General features: G+C 40.3%; 2 protein-coding genes and 2 non-coding genes across 4 annotated transcripts; 3 read left to right on the top strand and 1 right to left on the bottom strand.

The window, feature by feature from the left end:
* Nucleotides 1-1,361: 1,361 nt before the first annotated feature.
* TRNAL-CAG lies at nt 1,362-1,442 on the bottom strand. The gene has a single exon. It is a non-coding gene; the product is annotated as a tRNA-Leu (tRNA).
* A 2,021-nt stretch (nt 1,443-3,463) lies between these two features.
* On the top strand, nt 3,464-3,544 carry TRNAL-AAG. Its single transcript has one exon. It is a non-coding gene; the product is annotated as a tRNA-Leu (tRNA).
* Nucleotides 3,545-7,260: 3,716 nt separating this feature from the next.
* Nucleotides 7,261-8,589, top strand: LOC116187415. Its single transcript, XM_031516100.1, has one exon. It carries the CDS (start codon nt 7,548-7,550, stop codon nt 8,472-8,474), a length of 927 nt encoding a protein of 308 aa, XP_031371960.1. The 5' UTR covers nt 7,261-7,547; the 3' UTR covers nt 8,475-8,589.
* A 2,693-nt stretch (nt 8,590-11,282) lies between these two features.
* LOC116189302 (NAP1-related protein 1-like) lies at nt 11,283-14,716 on the top strand. Its single transcript, XM_031518905.1, has 10 exons — nt 11,283-11,575; nt 12,643-12,765; nt 12,868-12,918; nt 13,034-13,105; nt 13,266-13,379; nt 13,480-13,541; nt 13,688-13,739; nt 13,849-13,905; nt 14,039-14,071; nt 14,310-14,716. The coding sequence occupies exons 1-10, from the start codon at nt 11,435-11,437 to the stop codon at nt 14,388-14,390; spliced, it is 786 nt and encodes a 261-aa protein (XP_031374765.1). The 5' UTR covers nt 11,283-11,434; the 3' UTR covers nt 14,391-14,716.
* Nucleotides 14,717-15,369: the final 653 nt, after the last annotated feature.

Consider the following 15,369-nt stretch of genomic DNA (forward strand, 5'->3'; position numbering starts at 1 on the left):
AATATTTTGACCTGCAAATTCACAGAGTTTCATTATGTTACCACATCTACCAAATTGTTGATTGCTCTATTAAATATGTGTACGTGGCCTCTCTCCTAGATGAAAAATATAAAAAGAAAAGGAAAACCCAAGAGGAGAAGATGAAAGGAGAAATGAGGACTATGGTTTGCTGCCTAAAACCCTACTCTGATCGCCTATCCACACTTTGATTACCTCAACATCAACTTCTTCCTGAAATTTGGCTAATTTTTCTTGTTCCTAGTCGGTGAATTTTGTTAGCACTGACAAGTAGAGAAAATTTTTAGACGAGGTCCATAATTGGATTTATTCATTTTGTTCTACAACTTCATATTAGTTTTGTCATCTTCGCAGTCCTCACTCCTCCAAACATATTGCAGAGGAAATCTTTTATGTTAATATTTTCTTCTTCTTTTTTTACATGTGAACCTTGATATCCGAAAGTCCAACTGGACCCCAACTAATCTAATTGAGGTGGGTCGGCCCACTAAGAGATAAAACTCTCTCGGCGTGAATTTTTTAATTCACAATACTCGAATTTTAGATTTTACTTAAGGGGAACAAATGCTAAACCATTTGAACCAATCCACATTAATTAATACTACTTCTTTCATATGTACCTATCATATTCTAAGCATTTCTACTTCCTCCACAGTTATTTATTTATTTATTTATTTTGTTTTGGGCATTATAGCTACTGTATTGATTGACATTGTTTCACCGTTTCAATTGCAAGATAGAGAGACAATTAGTGAGGTTAAGAGAGAAGGAGAGACAGGGCAATGAGGTCGAGAGGAAGAGACAGGGCGGTGAGGGCGAGAGGGAGAGAACGAGAAAAGAGAGAAGGAGACTTAGCTCGAGTCGGTGAAGCTAGGCTCGGTTACGAGTTGAAGAGGGAGAGGAGGAGGTAGCATCAAAGATTAGGAAGCACATGTACCCTTGGGCGGAGGTAGAGCTCAAGCTCGAGCTGTTGCTGCATTCCTCTTCTCATTCTTTGGAGCGGAGAAAATCGACGGTGAGGTGATTGGAACTTGGATGGGCGACTGGAAAAGGCAGCGAACCACAGTCGCTGTTGTTTTCCTCTTCTCCTCCTTTCCTCGGATTTTCTTTTCTTTTATTATTTTATTTATTTATTTGTTCAGGAGAAATGCCACGTACGTATGTTTAACGGAGCAATTAACGATTTGATAGATGTGCTAACATAATAAAATTTTGTGAATTTTCAAGTAAAAAAAAAGTTGGATTTAAAACAAATTTGATATTTTGTGATTTTCTAGACTATTTTCCCTACAATGTAATGATAATTTTGGGAGAAAAAATTAAAGACAAAAGATAAAGATTATTGTCAAGAATGGGATTCGAACCCATGCCCTTTCGGACCAGTACCTGAAACTGGCGCCTTAGACCAACTCGGCCATCTTGACTTTGTTGCTATCAGGTTCCAAACAATCAAAATCAAGTCTCTCATTTTGAGGAATCGACAGAAGTAGTTCGCACATTCGGGATTGCCATGTAAAGTGGAACAGTTTTGTAGAACAATTTTTATTCGACAAACATATAATCTGATAGAGCTGTCATGAGATCGATGGTGGGTGGGTTTGGTCGACGCAGTTTTGCGCTTCTTGGGCTATTCTTCGTTCCTGGGTTGGTACTTTCTGTGGGTTGATCACAATCACCACGAAGGCCGTGCCTCCCAAGCTCGTAATGGTAAGAGTGAGACCGGCGAAATAGGGACGATCTTTTAAGGCTCATTTCTTGTCTTGGTTTGTTCTTGTTCAATGTCTTGGTCTTTTTATACATTCAGAAACCATTGCTCTGTGGTCTGATTAAGTCAGAGCTCGAGCTGCCTCCTTATGGAACTGCACATATCTAGCCCTGCATTTCTTCCATAGATGTAATCGGTTGTCTTTAAGGCAGGTTTGAAATGACATAATGGGCACACGAGCATTGTCGACGGATCAGTGACTATATTGTGTTCCAGGTCTTCATATTTGCCTAGAACGGTGTCGATGCTTACACACCCCCGATAGAGACCTTGCTGTTGGGAGGAAATGGTCATTTAGATCTCAGCTTCGAGCTTTCAGACCATCAACTTTAGACGTGAGGGTAAACGAAAAGAAACCTGCAGTAGTACGAATTTTACAGATAAAGTAGTGAGTACTGCGTCATTTTCTTGGCAGTTGTCTGAGCAAATTACACTAGCCAAGGCTTACGTCATCATAGCGAAAGAGCATAACAACCTTCAACCCGATTTGCAGAGTTCAGATTCCAATAATTGCTTCTGCTTATTCTCCAATAATTGCCTCGCCGAATCTGTAGTCGTTAACTCGACGGTTTCTAACTCTAACAGCCCCAAGCCCCAAGGGAACTTGTTTATCCATATTGGTGCTGATTGTATGAATTATGGAGCAATGCTGTATTGGTTTTAATATATAGCAACCATACCATATATATTCAGAGGATCCACCATTGAAGTTCGGAACTTGCAAGAGCTCCCATGGTCCTCTATGCTTCCTACTCTCCTGTAGTTGGCCTTGGAAATGCCAAATAGATGATCAGCCTACTAAGCTGTGCAGCCTGCGGGACCTAATGGATACTTCGTCGCTCAGCTACCTTCGGTTTTATATGGCAGAGATACATCTACCTGAGCAACTGAGAAGGTTGTATTTCTTGATGACGATGATATAGTTGTTGAGAAGGACCTGCAGGACCTCTTCTCTTTTCCTTGGATCAGCACGGGAATGTTAATGGGGTGGTGGAAACTTGCTTGGAATCATTCCACCGGTATTACAGGTAACCCCAACTTCTCGAACCCAGTCATCAGCTTCAGCTCGAAGATTTGATCCACAGGCCTGTGGGTGGGCCTTCGGATTCAATGCCTTCGATCTGCAAGGATATGATAGTATAGCAATGATACGAAGTTGCCACTTTGCCGAGTCGATGAGTTTAGTGTGACAATTTAATTACTTCGTTAATTAAATAAAATACTCTTTCGTGTTATTGTCTTCTGATCTCTCTTCATTTCTTTACGTTAATTAAGTACATATTACATGTATGAAGAAGAATGATGTTGTCGGCCTTTTACGCTGTTGTCTGGCATTTTCACTGTGACATGATATGTGGTATAGGGACAATAGCAGAGACGAAATGTTAGGGTCGAACGTTAACATTTTGTCTGCTATAGCTTTAACGATGTCATCATATCGATTATTTATGTTACGCCGTTATGTGATTGCCCATCGAGTTGATGAAAGACCATCATATTATATATGACTCATTTACTTTATATGATATTCGGTCGACAGCTTCACTATCTCCGTTGGTTATAACCATAATCTAAACCTCATGGTATTGACAATACTCAGAAATTATCCAATTAATTGCTGGGATAATTTATAAAGAAAATTTTATTGATATATTGCATACCGAAAATCCATCTTCAAAGGTGGAGATGGCCGAGTTGGTCTAAGGCGCCAGATTAAGGTTCTGGTCCGAAAGGGCGTGGGTTCAAATCCCACTCTCCACAATATATTCTTCTTTTTTCCCAGTCAATTCGACCATTCTCCACAATATTTTCTTTTTTTTTTTTCCAGTCAATTCCTTAGAATATAAAATAAAGGGGCACCAAAAATTTAATTGCAATCGGCATGTGAGAACTTGATGTACCCTCCACGATAGTATCTTTTTTCCCAATTCAATTCAAAAAAGTAAATTACACTACGAGCCTTCACTAGGAAAATTTGGATCATTCCCAAAATTAATTACTTAAATTTCACTTTTCTATTTCTTCTTTTTTGTGAAATATAAAAATAAAGGAGCATGGAAAATTTAATTAAACTCGGAATCTTTTGATTTTCATACGAGAACGAGTACCACTGAACTCGCCTATATTTACGGAACTAAGTGGGCAGGTACGGGTATTTTTATGAAAAATTTTCGATCCCCATTTAGTTCGGACCGGCTTTTTAAGAACAAAAAAATCACCCTAAGACCATTTGATGATACAAAAAACCGACCACCCATAACTTCGATTTTTCGAGTACCGAAGAAATAAAGAGATTATGCCTTAATCCATACAAGCGTAAAATGTTCAAAACAACTACAAAGCAAGTAACGAGTCCAGAAATCACATTAATAAGAACATCATCCAAATAAGAATATAATTCACCACATGTCAATACAACGAATTTAAGAAGTTCAAAACCGACTAATCTTACAACTTCCAAGTGCAAAGAGTCTAATAAAGAGTACAACCAAAAGTCCAACACAAATAACAAGTCTAAGCATTGTAAGTTAAACATCCAAATCTATAACTTCAGGATCTTCAAGCTCAATACCTTCAGCTTCAACTAAAAAATCTGCAAAATAAGATTAACAAACAATAATGAATCCATATATTGGAAGAGAGAAAAATATTAAAAGAACAAATATAATAGATAACAAAGAGAACTAGTTCTCTGTTATCTGTACATAACAGAGAATGAGCTGAATAGAATAAGGAAGGAACAGAACATCAAACAGAGATGGAACAAAACAGACGACAGAACAAAGTTCTCTGTTTGACAGAGAAGTAACAGAATTGAAAACAGAGAATAGAACATAGTTCTCTGTTCTACAAATTTTTCTTACATCTTAGACTGATTTTTATTTTGATAAACGTAAATACAAAGTATTCATCTCTTGTAAATATATAAGTATTATTCAGGCAGTTCCGGGTACCACCGGGTTACATAGGTCAGTCCCTTATATTTTTTTAATGGGGTTTTTTTCCCTTAAAGCCCAACCAACAGCTCTCTTTGGTTTTTCGAATTCGAGTTTTTTGATTCAATTAGGTTAGGAATTTTCGGGTTTCCGGATTTTTACTTACATCCCTGCTTATATTCTAGTTTAATTGTCCAATTTTTCTTTGGGTTAATAGCAAAAAAAAATCCCAAACTTTTCACATTTTAACGATTTTGGCACAAACTTTTTTCTTCAATCAATTAATTAATAAACTACCGTTTTGATAACAATGTTAGCACATTGTCAATTTCTCCGTTAATTTTAAGCAGAATTGTTGACGTGTACAAGACGGTGCCATGTGGCTCACGGTGATTGGCCGAGTGGGTCTCGCATTTTTAAAAAGTAAAAAACAATTGAAAATTTTTAAAAATAACAAAAAAAAAATTGAGGTGAAGAGGAGGGGAGGTGGTTGGTGGTGGGGGACTCGACGCTGGCCATCACCCCCCAATTGGGGTCGCCGATGACTTCTCCCCTCCACCTCACTGTCAGCCAGCTACCTTTTTTTTTTAAAGAGTAAATTAATGATTTGGTCATCGAGAGAACAATTTACATCAAATCTGACTTCAAGAATTTTTTTTACATCAAATTGAACCTTGAGAGATTAAGTGTATATTAAATCTGACCTTCCGTCGGACTACCGTCCAATAATGGACGAAAAAATATGATGTTGCATTCGTTGATTAACAATTTGCCCTTCGAGAGATTAATATTACATCAAATTGGATCTTGACAGATTAAGTGTACATTAATTGACCCATTTCGTCAATATCTCCATTAACTTTAACTGAAATTGCTGACGTATATGTAATAGTGTCACGTGACACACGATAATTGACCGAGTGAGTTCCATATGTTTTTAAAAAATAAAAAAAAATTATGAACTATATCCCGATCCGTAACTCGAACCATAATCGGAAAAGATAAATCTAACCATAAATCTAATATAATATAATGAAAATAAAAATTAAAAAAAGATGTTGTTCATCTTCTTTGTGAAAAAGATGAATAGCATCATGGTGGCTCCTCACCATGTGAACTTTCCTAAGCCAACCATCCGAAGACCCATGGGTGGGTTTGCGCTGGACTAGCGGGCCCAGCTCGTGGGGTGGCGAGCCCCCGGCTCAGCGGGACCATGGCTTGAGAGGTATGGTTCGCAGAAGCCTCGAGCTTATGGCGGTCTCGGCTCAGCAGATCGCTTCTTTTTTAGGGCCCCAGAGGCTCGTTCTCGGCTCATAAGAGCTGGGCGACTTTCGGACGACGTTGCCAAGTCCATTGCGAGGATTAATGAGCCTACTGCAAGGATCTTCAAAGACCTCTAAGCGATCTAGGGTTTTGGTTGACCCTAACGATGGCCAAATCTCCCATTTTTAGGCAATATTTGGTTATGGAAAGGCTAAATCTAGCCTCGCCATGCCGAGACTGTCCGGGAAAGGTCAATCTGGGGAGGTGGTGGAGGTGGTGATGGTGGTGGAGGCGGTGGCAGTAGTGGAGGCGGTGGCGGTTCCCATGGCTCTGGATGAAATTATGGCTCAAGAAGTGGTTTTGGAGACGGTAGTGACAATGGTAGTGGCAAAAGCGATGAAGGAGGAAGTGGTGGCGGTGAAAGAAGGGGAGGAGGTGGTGGAAGTGGAGGCTCAGGCACAAGAAGCGGTTCTGGGCTCTAGTTACGGAAGGGGTCAATTGGTGTATACTTAATTTGTCATGGTCCAATGTGATGTAAAAAAAATTTGAGGTCGAAATTGATGTAACACCAATATCTCGATAGGCAAATTGTTAATTTAATGCCACATCAGATTTTTCCGTCCATTATTGAACGACAATCTGATGGAAGGGCTCATTTGATGTACACTTAATATGTCAAGGTTCAATTTGATGTAAAAAATTTATTGAGGTCAGATTTGATGTAAATTGTATTTCTCGAGAAACAAGTCATTAATTTACTTTTTTAAAATTTTAAAATTTTTATTTTTTTTAAATGTGGGACCCACTCAGCTAATCACCGTGAGCCATGTGGTATTGTCACGTACACGTCAACAATTCCGATTAAAATTAACAATGATATTGACTGTGTGCTAACATTGTTATCAAATCAGTAACTTGTGAGTTAATTAGTTAAATAAAAAAATTCGTGCTAAAATTGTTATAATGTAAAAAGTTTAGTTTTTTTTTTTGTTATAACCCTTTTTTTCTTTTGGCAAGTGATGTAATTGCAGAAATAGTAACTGAAATCAAAAAGGCAAGTGGCGCCTATTTTTTGAATTATATACTTATTTGCATCATTCAAATGTTTGTCAAGTTAATGAAAGCCTCTTCATACGAGCGAGAGGGAAAGGAAAATAAATTTGAAAAACGGTCATTTTTGTAAATTTATATTGGCAATAATTTCCAGATATTTTTCCAAAAAAATAATAACAATTATATATTTGGTAGGGACATGTCGGGGCCTAACATGTTCTTGCCATGTTTGAACCTTCCAACATCTTCGTTCCAATGCAAGCCATCCATTCCATCTGTTCCCATCCTCAAGCCTCTATATATAGTTGAAACTCGAAACAGATTTCATCTGCCACCAGCACAACCTGAAAAAGCGAACCGACTGGTCGACCGGCAATGCTTCTGCGTATTCGCCAGGTGCCTATGCCTTTGGGGTTTCCTACCTGGGCCCTGCTGCTATTATAGCCCCTTCTTATACGTAACTGAAAAACATTCTTCACCTACCAAAGTTCTAACCTCGTCTTGGCTAAAGCATGGGGAGTAGAAGACACACCAACACTGATCTCCGCTCAGCCTCGTTCTCGGAATATGTCAACAACATAGCAGAGGACTGTGCTCGCTGCCCTGGTGACTCGCTTCCGGAGTATGAGCTTCCAATCCCAGTACTTCCCAGAAAACTCGGCCCCAGAGAACATGAAATAGACGTCTTTGATGCTAAGAAGTATTTCAACATGAATTCAGATGTGCAGACTGCATTGAATAAGGAAGAAAATCACATCCTGGGAAGAAAATCAGGAGCTCCTATCGTGATCCCTGAGACAGGTGCCGGCATCACGAATCCTTTCCAGGGAAGTGGTTCCGGAGATATCCCCCATCAGAAGAAGAAAAACCAGGGAACGAGGAGGCCAGGGATTTTATTCGGGTTCAGCTGCAGCGACTGTTGTTTGGACGCGAAATCAGTCCAAGTCAGTGAAGAATCTCAGGCCAAGAATCTGAACAAGACGGCAAGTGTTTCAGGGTCAGACAGGACAGCGGAATTCGAATTCCCGATCCTAAATGCAGTGGAACCAACGGAAAAGCAGCCTTGGAAGTCTCTAGACCTGTTTGGCTTGGATGCTATGGTCAGAGGAGGAGGAGATGCGGTCGCAATCAACCTTGAGAGGAAGCTGTCGATGCAGACTTGGGATGCGATCCCGAAAGCTCGAACCATTCCGGTTCCTCCAAGGACTGATGCAACTCATGGAGACGAAGTGGACAGTTGTGCAAGCTCGGATCTTTTTGAGATAGAGAGCATCCCTGCAATGTGCAGGCATGCCGCTCTAAGGCCAACTCGAAGCGAATCTCCATCAGAGAAGGAGATTCAGAAAAGGTGTAGCTCGAGCAGAATCTCGTTGTTGGGCTGCAAGAGCCAGAAGTCCGTGAATGTTGCTGAACCAGAAGAAGAAACGAGACCGAAATGATCAGCTCCTGCAGCTGTGAAGACCGAAATGTTAATGTTGTTGTTTTTTTTTTTGGTTCTTTGTTCTTTGTAATTGAGATGAAGCAATGATTTAATTAAAATCTTCCCAAATGTTACAGCTATGGTTTCTTCTAATATCAACATATTTAAGTATCGTATGTTGGCGACATAATCTGTTTGAACAACCCAAACTACTTACAGTCAACGCATTAGCTATGTGGGTGGCGCTGCTTGTGTCAATACTAATGTGACGAGCAGCAGCAGGGATGTGTTGGCTCAAGATATCCAAGTCCGATACCGGAAATACAAAATGGATTCGAGAAGCTCAATGAGTTATAATCTAGTCGAATTGATAAAGTGTAGCTGTTCCCGTGTCAGCAAGGCATATGAGACCGTGACCTTTTCATGTGCCAGTTCAAGTAACCGTCGTGACCACTGTAATATTGTCTGGTGTATCCCGAATATGTGTTTGTCGTTTCCAATCTGGTTCCGTAGGACGATACTTCCCGGGATCGCACGGGCTCATGAAATGACTCTCTGACCCCTCCTTTTTGTGTCATCATTCCTCTTGGTCGTCTAGATTTAGAACTGTCGGAGGGGTCAGGTGAATTTGGACACTTCTGCAATTTTCCAACCGAAGCTGCTTTTCCATAGCCCAACTTTGTCTCACTTTCATGGCTACAAATCCGCAGCTTTTGGTTCAAACATACAAATCAGATTGCCTGCTCCAGAAAGTTCATACATCAGGAGCCAATCCCGAATTGACTTTCGATTCATTCATTGCCAAAGTAAGGCACATGGCCCCGGATACTACTCATGGGTCCGGTATGGTCATCTTTTAACCCCAGAAGTAGTCACCAAGTCGGGAGTTTCTGCCGGCAAATCCAAGCCAGGAGCGAGTGGGATAAAACCGAATCATCAAACTTCGAGTTCCAAGTAAGATACGGTTTCTGGGTTGGACCTGATCTGACAAACGACAGCAAACATGTAAAGCCATGATCTGCCACCTGACCGGTTGATGAAAATAGCCCTTTTGTCTACAAAAGCTGACGCTGAGCCAAGGATTTGGATTACATAAAGTCAGTTACATTTCGATTTCTTGTCCAATTTCATGGTTCCGACTTATATGGAAATTCCAGCCTACGAGAAATTAGAGGGATCCTGATAGGAATGTTTCTTGAAGGGGACCGGTGAGTCGAGATCCATCTCACATTAAATTTTGGACACACAAGACTATTAACTGTTCTTTGTGGACCACAGAGAGTGACAAGCTGCCGGAGTGGCACGAAGGGATGTTTCTGATGATGATAGGAAAAAAGGGTTCGGTGCATATAATCGAATTCACACACTGTAAACTGATGGAAAAGGCGAGACATAACGCTGCACGATTAATAGTTTGCCACCAGTAGCTTGTTTGTAGACACGTTATCGAGTTTTAGACCGGTCTAGTCTAGCAGTTGCAAGGATTGAGAGATACCTCATTCACCCGGATCGAGCCATTCTGAACTGTGCATATCGAATTCAAAGGCTGCCCCAACTCGGAACATTAATTATGTTACTGGGAAATGGTCATAGGATGCGCTTTTACGATATTTTCAGTGTTAAGTGATCACATCACCTATCTAAATCCGTCTTCAATAGATTCGTTGTTTCTACTACACACTATTATCATATAGTACTACCATTCTTCTTTGTCGAGAGTGAGAAGTTGTGTGGACCACCGAACACGAGCATGCACTACCGCCATGACCCATGTCGAGATGATAGGATTAGGTTGGTATCGAATTCATAACGGAAATGAAAAGATAAATTTCACCAGAAAAAAAAAAAGTGTCGTAGTCAGATTCAATTGAGTACAGACGTGTGGAGATGAATGTGCGGGATAGTGCCCGTCCCACCAATGACAGTCGGACAGCAATTAATGCGTGGGCGTTTCTCTCTTTCGAGTCCTTCGAAGAAAAATAAGCATTGTCCACATAGGAAATAAATTTAATGAATAAATATAATGGTGGGGGCTAAACTTATAATAATTAGACACGGGCTGCACGGTTTGCCCAAGTTGGGCTATGCGACCTCATTATAAGTATTAGAAAGTTGGGCTTTGATTCCTGGGCGTGAGCCAATTCCTTTTCGGGCCCATCACCAGTGTTTTTATAGTTTTTCTTCGTCACAAACAAAGAAGCTCGTAGGCCTAATATAAAGTTTTATGTGTGACATTCAAATCCATGACCTATTAATTCTAAGTCGGAAATGGGTGACATTAGACTATGCACCCTTGCTCTTTATAGTTTTACTTCACAAACCCCTTCCAATCGATCCCAATATTCTTTCAATGCAAGATATTGTAAACTCATTTTCTTAGATATTTTTCTTAATTTCAACGAAAAATATATATACATTTACAATACGTTAATAAAACGATGTAACAAGTACTGTACCTATTGAGAGGTTTCATACAATGAACGCCTTGGAACACTTGGTAAGGTATAATTACCTATATAGTAAGTGGTAATTTAAATTTTCTCTTCTTGCTATAATCAGATTATCTTTTCAGAAGAATTATGCTTTCATCCCTCAAACTGTTTCTTGTACTTTCAGACTCGAAGTTACAAGGGATCGTATGAGAGTTGGATGCTAAAATTTTCTTTTTCTTTTTTTTTTTTTAAATGCCAAACAAAACATGCTATATGATTCTCCTATCTTAGGACATAATTATGGAAGGACCAAACTACCCTTCCTGGAAACTTGTCTGCTTCAGATAGGCCCACGTAGGATCCCCCGAGATCAACTCGTCAAGCGACAGATAAACCCGCCCAAAACCCTAAACACATTCTCTCTCCCCTTCTGCCTCTCCTCTGCTTTCTCAATCGCAGCTCAGGGCTCCGACAGGGAGTGTACTTCGAGCGACGAGGAGGAGGTGGGGGAGGAGGAGCAGGAGTTGACTGCTAGGGTTCCGCGAGGATGGTGGGAGACAACGGGAAGAAGATGAAGGTGGCGGAGAAAAGCGAGGAGGACAACCACCACAACTGCTCTGAGCTGCTAGACGGGGAGCTCGTCCTTTCCATCGAGAAGCTCCAGGAGGTCCAGGATGAGTTGGAGAAGGTAATATCCGACCCCCCATCTTCGCTCTTTCCCGGCTTTGGCGATCTCCATGTCGTGTTCTGCTTGTTCATGCTGAATTGGCTGCTTAAAGTTCCGGTATCGTTAGGAAAAAATCTTGCTTTGTTGTGTTTTGTGTGCGCTGGGTATGTTAGAATGCTGATGGATGGTGTTCCTGTCGTCATGTTCTCTTCTACTAGGACGGTTCCATGGATTTGTTGGGCATCAGCAAAATTCTAACTTTTCTTGAAAAATGGTAATGGTTTTGGAAAATTAAGTTTGTTGTTGTGTCCTGCCGTGCCCATGACTTATGGAGTGGCTCGGACTGATCCATCATCGGCCTTAAAGGTCAGGGCTGGCAAGACATAAAGTCGTACTTTGCAGTTCTGGGTTAATAACATAGGATAATACATGTGGGGCCGATAAAATATTTAGGTGGGTCCTGCTTGATGCAATGATCACAGTTGAATCCTACGTGTCCTCGTAGTCCACAAAAGATTCATTAGATTCTGCCTGTGTGATACAGAGTCAGTGCCACTTATTAGGTTCAGCCCTTGAAGCCCTACTTCGATTTTAGGTCCACCAGCTAGTAGCCGCAATGTTGATATTTTGGTGTAGGCGATAACGAAATATTGTCTTATGGCAAGTATCCCAAAATGCATTGTTGTGTTTTAGCTGTTCCTCGCTGCTAAATGTTCTTTGTCGTTGAACGAATTGACATTTGTTGTTTTTCCAGTAGGAAGAGGTTGAAATATAGGCTTTTCCTTTATCATTGGGGTTGATAGAGATTCCCCGGGCCTGCATTTATTGTTTCCGCTAAAGGACATGTGAGTTAACTTATTTGTTTCCAACAATTCGGGTTTAAAAGGAGTTATTTCTCATTAATCCCTCGATCGTTTAATGCTCTCATATTTACACTCTAGCTCCTTCCATTATTTGAATATTCAAATGAAGTTCAATTACTCATTTTCGTGGTTTTTGCGAAGGTGAATTTTTCCCTTGTACAAAGATAAAGGTGCCTTGCTGTTAAAGATTCGGTTTACCAGTTTTCATTCTTGTGGATGTTTTAGATCAATGAGGAAGCTAGTGACAAGGTTTTGGAAGTGGAGCAGAAGTACAATGAGATACGCAAGCCTGTCTATGATCAGAGGAATGAAATCATCAAGTCTATCCCTGACTTTTGGTTAACTGCAGTTAGTAATTCATAGCTCCCCTTTGAATATCATATGATTATAGATATTGTCTATTATTTCTATGATAATTTATTTTGCTTACTTGTGAATTTTCTTCTGTAGTTTCTGAGCCATCCTTCTCTTAGTGAACTTTTGACGGAGGAGGATCATAAGGTGATCTCTGGTTCACATTTCATACTGAGTTCGACTCTTTTCTAATTTTTGCCTTTGGTTTTGTGTCTCACTGCTTGCTTAACATTTTTTCTTTTTCTGCTTCTCTCTTTTATAGATATTCAAATACCTAAGCTCCTTGGAAGTAGAGGACTCTAAAGATGTGAAATCGGGTTTCTCCATAACCTTTGTGAGTGCCATCCTACTAAGTTCCTCATACCTCTGTTGTTATCTTTTCTAGTTTCCATCGTTTTCAAGCTCATGGAAGCTTGACAAAAAGGAGGCATTTGTACTCTGCTTTCCTCATGACTCTGCTGATCATATATTGATCTTCTCGTGTTTTTGTTCAGCACTTCAACCTGAACCCGTATTTTGAAGATACAAAGCTCACAAAAACTTTTACCTTCCTTGATGAAGGAACTACAAAGATTACTGCCCCATCAATTAAGTGGAAGGAGGGCATGGTATGGGTTTTAGATATTGCACTTAAAATGATAGTGCATCTATATTGATGTTGAAAGTAAAAGTATATGTCAGTGAATTGTGTTTGATTTATTTCTGAAGGGGCTAGTTAATGGAGTCAATCATAAGAAGAAAGGGAACAAGCGGCCGTTGTCTGATGAAAGGTTAATTGCATGCTGAAAGTTAATCTATCTTGCAGTAATCCTTCATTATGCAGCATCTTCAATTAATAACATGTACATATGAATATATGCATGTGCTATATGAGTGAAATTTGACTCACTACTGAAGTTACGTTTATGGGTGCCAGCTTCTTTCAGTGGTTTAAGGATGATGCTGCTCTTGATGCCATTAGTGATGAGGTAAATTATTTTAATTCGCATTTATCACCATCACCGAAGGTGTAATCATAATTGGGTAGTCAGTCTATTCCATTTATTACCATATTGAGCATTCTCATATACTCCACAGGTTGCCGAGATTATCAGGGAGGACTTGTGGGCGAATCCCCTTACTTATTTCAACAATGTAAAACATCGTCTCTGCCTCTCTCCTTTTCCTTTCTCGATCAATAATTCTATCCATTTTTTGTTCCGTGGAATGTGATAATATTTCATTTCATTTTTTTTCCTCTAATTGTTTGATTGTTAACCTGTCGCAGGAGGCTGATGAGGAGCTTGAAAGTGATGAAGAGGTAAATAAGCGCACAGCTCTCTTCCATTTCTGTGCTTCCATTCCATTCTCCTCCGGTGTTGATCTTTCCAAACTGACAGCTTCACTAAGGAGTTGTTACTATGCTATATCTTGCCCTGCTCATTGCTGTGTACTTTTTCCGTTTGCTTTCCGATTTTTCCCATGAAAGCTTTCTGAGATCTGTCCCTCTCTCAATTTCTCTCATCAATTTGAATACCGAGCTCTTCTGCTGTTCACAGGGAGGAGAGGGCGATGATGGTTCGGAAGATGATGACGCAGATGATGGTGAAGAAGGAGATGATGAGGAGGATGAAGATTAGAAGCGAACTGAATGAAGCTTTCCTTAGAGCATCGAAACCTCTACCGTGTTTCGAGAATAGGCATGTAAAGTGGGTCCATAGCAGTCAGATCTTATCGAAAGTAAACTCTCATACTATTTTTGTGGTGGCTTAGAGAACCAAGTGGGGAACTACCATACTTTTAGTCAGAGCCGGGCTTTTTCTCTAATAGGTTGAAGCTAATTATTCTTCTGTTTTATTGAGGTATTTTGTCCTATGACATAGATTTCTGTTGTTTCTTCCTGAAATGTGCTTTCTTGGATGAAGATCTGGTCTTGCACCAAAGAAGAAGATGAATTTTAGTGTGATGATTCCATCTATTCTTGGCAAACCGACAGTAGGTCGTGAAGCTGACAGAAGCCAATACATTCGTGACACTATGTGACTGACCCTTGGTATCGTTATGGATGAGCTCCCAGAACAATTGGTGGGAGGACTTCCCCCCCTGTCCCATGGATCAGCTCATCGAGCCCCGTCCCAGCATCACGGTCCGGCCCATGACCGATTGCTCGCTCATGGAGATCAGGTCCTGTAGTTTCCGGACCATGTTGCGGGTGGGGGGGGGTGGGGTTGATTAGATTAGCTCATGTTTATTATTAATCTCTTTTCTTTAGGCAACCGATGTGGGATTTGAAATTATTGAAGGAAATCATCGAGATTGTGTCGACCACGAATGGTGTCCCGGGGAACAGCTGATTTTGCACAGATAGTTTTCCTTCACAGCAGCAGACGCGTGGCTTCCAAAGATGACAAATGACTTGGAACAGAGCACGTGGACTTGTTCTTTTTTTGGTGTTTTTTTCCCCTCTTTTATTTGGGAACGAGGAGCTTTTCATAGAGGGAGACAGTGGGTCATTTTTATTTTTCTAGAATTTCGCCACAAAAATATCGCATAAAATAAAAATAAATAAATACCAAGTTCAGCAAATTCCTTCCCCATAATAGGAGAGATTCAAGAATA

This window comes from Punica granatum, chromosome 8 (assembly GCF_007655135.1).
Source record: "Punica granatum isolate Tunisia-2019 chromosome 8, ASM765513v2, whole genome shotgun sequence".
In the NCBI taxonomy this organism is placed as follows: domain Eukaryota; kingdom Viridiplantae; phylum Streptophyta; class Magnoliopsida; order Myrtales; family Lythraceae; genus Punica; species Punica granatum.

Excerpts from the sequence above, each read along its gene's own strand:
- LOC116189302 (XM_031518905.1), top strand. The coding sequence starts at position 11,435 with ATGGTGGGAGACAACGGGAAGAAGATGAAGGTGGCGGAGAAAAGCGAG. Across the intron at positions 13,106-13,265 it reads CGGGTTTCTCCATAACCTTT|CACTTCAACCTGAACCCGTA; the intron begins GTGAGTGCCATC and ends GTTTTTGTTCAG. Across the intron at positions 13,542-13,687 it reads CGGCCGTTGTCTGATGAAAG|CTTCTTTCAGTGGTTTAAGG; the intron begins GTTAATTGCATG and ends TATGGGTGCCAG.
- LOC116187415 (XM_031516100.1), top strand. The coding sequence starts at position 7,548 with ATGGGGAGTAGAAGACACACCAACACTGATCTCCGCTCAGCCTCGTTC.